At 39.0% G+C, this 6,868-nt stretch overlaps 2 protein-coding genes across 2 annotated transcripts in view; both read left to right on the forward strand.

Moving 5' to 3' along the window:
- The window catches only part of cd68 (CD68 molecule), a 10,483-nt gene extending 6,066 nt beyond the window's left edge, over positions 1 to 4,417 (forward strand). Inside the window, exons 4-6 of the mRNA XM_032544753.1 lie at positions 174 to 243; positions 557 to 733; positions 1,237 to 4,417. Coding sequence (XP_032400644.1) covers positions 174 to 243; positions 557 to 733; positions 1,237 to 1,376 — 387 coding nt within the window. The 3' untranslated portion in view covers positions 1,377 to 4,417. The remainder of the gene's footprint in view (positions 1 to 173; positions 244 to 556; positions 734 to 1,236) is intronic.
- Positions 4,418 to 6,295: 1,878 nt separating this feature from the next.
- LOC116707432 (uncharacterized) overlaps positions 6,296 to 6,868 on the forward strand; it is a 7,377-nt gene continuing 6,804 nt past the window's right edge. Inside the window, exons 1-2 of the mRNA XM_032544758.1 lie at positions 6,296 to 6,452; positions 6,696 to 6,817. Coding sequence (XP_032400649.1) covers positions 6,446 to 6,452; positions 6,696 to 6,817 — 129 coding nt within the window. The 5' untranslated portion in view covers positions 6,296 to 6,445. The remainder of the gene's footprint in view (positions 6,453 to 6,695; positions 6,818 to 6,868) is intronic.

Raw genomic sequence — 6,868 nt, forward strand, 5'->3', positions numbered from 1 at the left:
GAGGAGCAGTTAACCATAGTCCTCAGAAATCCACCAGAGTTTAGAACGGCAACCAATATCTTGCATTTAATTACAGTAAGGATTTAAAATGTTCCATGTAGCACCTTGAATACTAACTGCCATTGGAAAACAACTTTGGTAAAAAAAAGACGTGTTCTATTTTCTTTCCTCAGAGCACTGACAAAAATACCGTCTACGTTGATGCTGTGTCTTTCAGCCTCAACTACCCCTTAGACAAAAAAGGTAAGTTAAGAACACGTCGATTTTATTCCTGTATCTATGTTTCATATGCTGTCTTCTTAACATTTAAACTAGACTATCTAGATCACTGCAGGTGCACTGATAATTCAGCTGCAGGTGGGCGAGACAAGAGGCAACTTCCTTGTTTGTGTTTATATATAGGCCGTGGAATTACTGCTAAGCATGCGGTGCCAGTAACAACCAACCTGCTCTCAGTGCAATGCAGTCTAACTCGTTTGGCCTCATATCTGGTCTTCAGCATATGTCTTGATGGCAATCGTCATTCTGCCCTGAAAGCACCTGCTTTGTTTTACAGCTGCAAACGGACTCCCGTACACTGCCAACAACAAGTCAATGAATCTCTTCGCTGCAAAGATCGGACACTCCTACTCCTGCAAGAGTGAATCAGTCTACATGGGGGACGGACTGTACCTGGATGTCGATCAAGACCGGATGCAAGCCTTCAGTTTGAACAAGAACGAGTTTGGCAAACGTAAGTGTCTTCATGAGGTAAAATGAGATGTGCTTGTCTTGGCTCAGTGAGAGCTTCTTATCAGTACATGTAGCTGTCTATTAAATGCATTGTTAGATCCATAATAAAGGTATTTAGTTACTTCCACTAATGCATATATATACCGTATATACAGTTGTGCATGTAGTTGTGGAGCAGTGTATTAACACGCAGGCCAGGAATAACAGGTTTAACTACAGTCCAACTGCACCAGCCAAAACAAAAGGTGCATGTTTAGCCACGAGATTTCTTTTCACACTGCAAAAGCACTGTGTGTGCGTGTATAGTGTGTTAATATTTGCTTCTTGATATTTTTTGTATAGTTGTTAATAGTTGTTAGACAACTGTAGAATTGTTTCTTCATTTTATTGGTTGTCAAAAGTAAGTTTTGTGTGTGTGTGCGTGTGTGCGTGTGTGCGTGTGTGCGTGTGTGCGTGTGTGCGTGTGTGCGTGTGCGTGTGTGTGTGTGTGTGTGTGTTTTCTAGCTGACTCCTGTCCAGCTGACCAGCCTGACTACCGCGTTGCCATTGCGGTGGGAGTGACGTTGCTGGTGCTCATCATCATCGTGGTGGTGGCCTACCTTCTGGGCCGCAGGAAGAGGGCCGATGGCTACCAGTCCCTGTGAGGGACGCCGGGCACACTTCAGTCAGAGGTTACTCCTATTACAAACAGTGAGGCTGTGATCTCAGGGGCTAAGGGGCATTCCCGTTAAAGCCTAACGTGCCATTTTTTCTGTTCTTTCATGATTTGGTGCACCCAATTTACTGTTATTAACAGTGTCCAAACTAGGGGTCCCGGGGAGGCCAGAGTGTGCTACTGGAATAATTGTAGTCCTTAAAAGTGTTTGACAGTAATGAAATAATAAATTGATCAATTTAAATGCTATAATATAAACTGATTAATCAAATTACAATTCAAACACTTACATTGATAAAGTCAAAGTAAAAAATAAATAGATATTTAGACCTGCCAATTAATTCCTCTATTCTGTCTTTAATGCTCAATACAACATTGAATTTAAGACGAAGTCACAAAATACGTTTTAAAAGGCATTTAGACTTATCTTTTAGTTCATCACATTCCCTTTCACAATTCATCTGTTTCCTTTTTGAAACATTTAGAGTTGTGAACGATTCGATTGAACAACTCTTGTTTCTTTCATTTAAAGATGCGTAAACATTGTGTCACCTATAAGTTCGATCTAAAGTCAGCTTCTTGTTTGGTGGGACTGTGGATCTTACTTTAGGTGACGCACTCCTTAAACAGCTTTAAATTAAATGAACAGAGTGAAACTTTACATTAAATTGTGTGTTGGACTGTGATGCAGACATGTAAGCAAATGGAATAACATTTTAAATGTAAAAACCATACAATTTAATTTGTTATTTCATTTTAAAAATTAAGAAAACGAAAGTATAAGAAAATATAATAAATAATTGCCAGAAAAAATAATATATAATTAACTTGGAGTTTAATAATTCATTACCTTAATGCAAATGAATGAATAATGAATCAATTTGCCTTGTATTAATATTCCTGTAGCACTTTCTAGACACCATACCCTTTTTTAGATTTTCCATGCCATTCCATTCCATGCCAATCCTTACATGTGAGGAGAGTTTTACACAAAGACTTTGACCCCTGACTTGTATTTTTTATCAAACTGGACCAGCCTCTGAAATAGCATTTGTATTTGGGACACTAAAAATAACAATGTTAATAATTACACATCTATAAACTGACATCTTCGTAACTACTTAAAGTAAACAAAACTGACCAAATTGTCTCGTTAGAATCCGTTTGGGTTATTTCTTCCATTGACAACGAGAGTGTCAGTGGTCAATACTTATAATGATAATGATTCCATATTAAATTCTTGGCTCCTTTTTTTCATCTAGCGCCACGTTATACTCTCCCTCAGCAGTACAAGCGGGAAGTAAGTCAGATTTTATCATGTGCTCTTTGATCTAAATTGTATTCAGCTTGTCTCAGCAAATACACAACAAAGTACATTTTAACGATTATGTGTAAATGTTTTGTTATTCCATTTTTTTTAAGAATCAAATATTATGTCTTCTGTCTTATAGCGATTTTGTATTTTTAGTTTTAAAAAGAAGGGAAGTTATCCAATCAGTTACAGGTGATTGTACTGTGTATGTTTGCATTATTATTCTACACAAAGGGAAAATCGTAGGGGTGTGTATCGAAGATTGTTAAAACATATAGTCCACCTTGAGTGCATTGATTTGTGTCCCAACTTGATTGCCTTTGTCTTTTTCATACAATATGTAGATGATGCTGTGTTTTCATAGAAATGTAGGGATGGACCGTCAATGTTGGTCAGTAGGGAGTCTGGTCGGATCCTGATTAGATTTTTTTTTAAATGAGTCACAACAATTAATGAAACATCTCAGGAGTCCATCTCTCCTCCCTCGCCAAGTCAACTCTCACACACCATACTGCCTTGAAGGATAAGTTTAATATTTTGGGAAATACGCTTATATATTGTATAGCGGAAAGGAAATAAGCATATTTCCCATAATGTCGAACTGGTCCTGTAAATATTGGTTGAATAAGTGGGCGTAACACAGAAACATCAGTCTGTTGAAATCCCACTAAAATGGTAACCTGATGGTGGCAGTTTCCAAGGTCTAGAATAAATATTGAATAGAAAGTTATTAAACCAAAATGGCAGAATTGCAATTTGAGTACACAAGTAAAATAAAATATATAGGATCCCCAGATCCTAGCTTTGTGTTGAAGGGTCAGTTAGCCCACATTTTAAAGAGACATATTTTATCTTTATCATCACTTTTATGTGTAGGTTTTGATTTTTTTTTTAAAGTTTTCATAACTTCTGCCGCCACTTTTATAAAATTATGGTGAATAGTGCTTTTCAAAGCATTGAAAAATAACATGTGAAAAATAAACAGTGGCTCGTATTTCCAGAATCCATGACCCGGTCCTCCTGTGTAATCCACAGATGTAGCTTTCAGTGCACCTTCGTAGTTTTGGGGTGGAAGCAGAAATTTTAGAGACAGAAATGTCAAAACCTGGACAAAAAACAAAAAAAATATGTATGGTCAGATACCACTAGAGGTAAATGTGATTTATGTCTGGTTTGTTTGTGTGAAATGAACCTTTTAAGTGTTTTAAGAAGTAGGCTAGACATATTTTAAATAATACTCGGTGTGCTTGTGTTGCAATGAAATTTTGCATGGCGGGTGGGGTCGGATGTCTGGATGGGATGTTAGTGATTCAAGTCTTTCTCTGTATAAATGTCCTTCAGTGAGTGTCAGCTTTTGAGGTACTTGTAGAATTGAAGAGTTAGATTTAAGACGTGCTGCTCACTGCTGTACTTCCAGATTTTATCCATCAGGTGATGTTCTGAAGTTAGGAAGTGAACAGAAATAAGGGACCTTGCTGTATGCATGTACCTGTTGTTGACTTCCTGTGCCAATAAAGACAGACATATTTCTAAGTGTGTGTGTGTGTGTGTGTGTGTGTGTGTGTGTGTGTGTGTGTGTGTGTGTGTGAGCGACATCTACCGCTTCAACAGCAGGTGTGTGGTCTTAATAAAATATTTTTCTCAAGTGATTTACGGTACTTTACCGTCATGAATAGCAGAAATCAAGTAAGTCATTGGACATTTATTAAGCATTTTCAGAAACAGGATTACCAAGTGCATACCTGCTCAAAAAAAATACAAAAAAGATAATTAAAAAAATTATTTTAATACACTGTCCCCACCCCTCCTCCATGCAGTTACTAGTAGTGATGGCCAAATGAAGCTTCGAAAGACACTGTCTTTATTTTCTGATCCCACTAGATGGCGCTCTTGGTTTTTAGAGAAAGGCCTAAGGAATTGCAATTCAGTGGATTCTCAACTCTTTGTTGAACAGAGAGCGCCATCTAGTGGCTCTGAAAATAAAGACACTGGTTCCCAAAGCTTTATTTGGCCATCACTATTTACTAGCAGCCAAGGAGCACAGGAGGATTAAAAAAGACTTCACTGGAGTTTCTGCGCAAAAGTCATCGGACGTCATAATTCTCTTTTTTTAAAGATTATTTTTTGGCCATCTAGACGTTTATCTGTATTGGACAGCTGAAGACATGAAGGGGGAGAGAGGGGAAACAACATGCAGCAAAGGGCCGCAGGGCGAAGTCGAACCTGCGTTGAGGAGCACACCTCTATATGGGCGCTCTATCAGGTGAGCTGCCCAGGTGTCATACATCATCATTTTCTAAACATACATAACCGTACTGAGAAATACAGAGAGAGTTGTGTGGAGCTGATCGTGTAGCAACTCATTTGGCAATGTCTTGCAATGTCTTGCATGAATGTAACGGACGTTCATTATTATATAAAAAAGTCACACACTAAAGCATTAAATGAAAGAAAGCAAAAATTGTTAGAGGATAAGATCCAATTAGAGCAAGGGTGCATCTTTGATCATCCATGTCTTAGAGAATGCAGTCAGTAGTTCTGATCTGAGAAAACAGAAAAATTATACATGACCTCAGACCTCAGTTCTGCTGCTGCATTTACAAACTATCTGGTCTGATAAGTCCTTTATATCAGCTGTGTTTCTGCTAAATGATTGACAAGTTTTGGCATACAGAAACAGCTTTTTTTTAAAGGTTAGGGGAATCGTTTATGGTTAAGGGAACGTTCCCCTAACGTTCTCTAAAGGTTGCAACGTTTAGGGAACGTTCCCCTAACGTTCTCTAAAGGTTGCAACGTTAAGGGAACGTTCCCCTAACGTTCTCTAAAGGTTGCAACGTTAAGGGAACGTTCCCCTAACGTTCTCTAAAGGTTGCAACGTTCTCGGAACGTTCCCCTAACGTTCTCTAAAGGTTGCAACGTTCTCGGAACGTTCCCCTAACGTTCTCTAAAGGTTGCAACGTTAAGGGAACGTTCCCCTAACGTTCTCTAAAGGTTGCAACGTTCTCGGAACGTTCGCCTAACGTTCTCTAAAGGTTGCAACTTTTAGAGAACGTTAGGGGAACGTTCCGAGAAAAATAATTCACCTTCCAATTAACCAACAGACAACTGATATACAACCAAAACAAACATCCAGGGAACGTTCCCGCAGCCAAAAACGAACGTTCCCAGAACGTTTTGGGAACCAAAAATTGTTAATTAACCACGGCGAATGCAAACTCACAAACAAAAAACAACATTCTCTGTATTTGTGAAAGAAATGGAACTCAATACATCGTCCATTTCTGACTCGCAGAACAGAAAAGAAAAGAAAACATTGGTGTCTGTAATAATGTTTTTCAATTGTGCCAACTGTGTAGTCTACTTTTGTTTCTGTATTTCTTTTTTCTTATCGTTTTATTCTTTTTATCTTTCGTAGCCTGTTGCTTTTCTTGCATCTTGTTGATGTTTCAGTATGTTTGTACTTTCGATATTTTCTACTGTAGACTTAAAATTTAAAGTAACAAAAAAAACTAAAAAAAGCAAATTCATCTTTTATGGAGAGGAAACGTGCAGCCGGGGGCATGTTACGGCGCTCTGGAGGAGGGTCTGGCAAAGCGAGATTATTTTTATGTTGCAATAATGACAGACAGACTCGGGGCGGGACTCGATCCCCCAAATCCACGGAGTTGTTGCAAAACTTCCGATCTGCAGCCTCGGACCGCTACAAAACACGTTTAAGAAGGGAAGTTATCGCTGATATCGTGATCATGGAAGGTAAAAAACACGATTTGTTAATCCTTTTATTTAATAACTTTGAGTTAACCGCGAGGAAAGAAGGGCATGCAGATCTGTTGTTTGTGCAGAGTGAGGAAATCCAGATAGTTTTCTCCTACTGAAACTGATTTCCGCTGCATGCCTGTAATGCATCCGCAACTCTTTTCCACCGGAGGCTAGGCTACTACTGTTTCTGCTGAATGTTAATATAGAAGACATGAAAGTAAGTTTCGGCTGTTTCAGATGAAGCAGCAGTTGTGGAGGAAGGCATCAGCCCGGCTCAGAGCCCTCTGGTCGCTGTCAGCTTCCAGAGAAATGTCCACAGGAATAAGAAGTACCTGGAGGCTGAACCCAAAGCTCTGGGGGTACTGTGTGTGTGTGTGTGTGTGTGTGTGTGTGTGTGTGTGTGTGTGTGT

This window comes from Etheostoma spectabile, chromosome 19 (genome assembly GCF_008692095.1).
Source record: "Etheostoma spectabile isolate EspeVRDwgs_2016 chromosome 19, UIUC_Espe_1.0, whole genome shotgun sequence".
In the NCBI taxonomy this organism is placed as follows: Eukaryota; Metazoa; Chordata; class Actinopteri; order Perciformes; family Percidae; genus Etheostoma; species Etheostoma spectabile.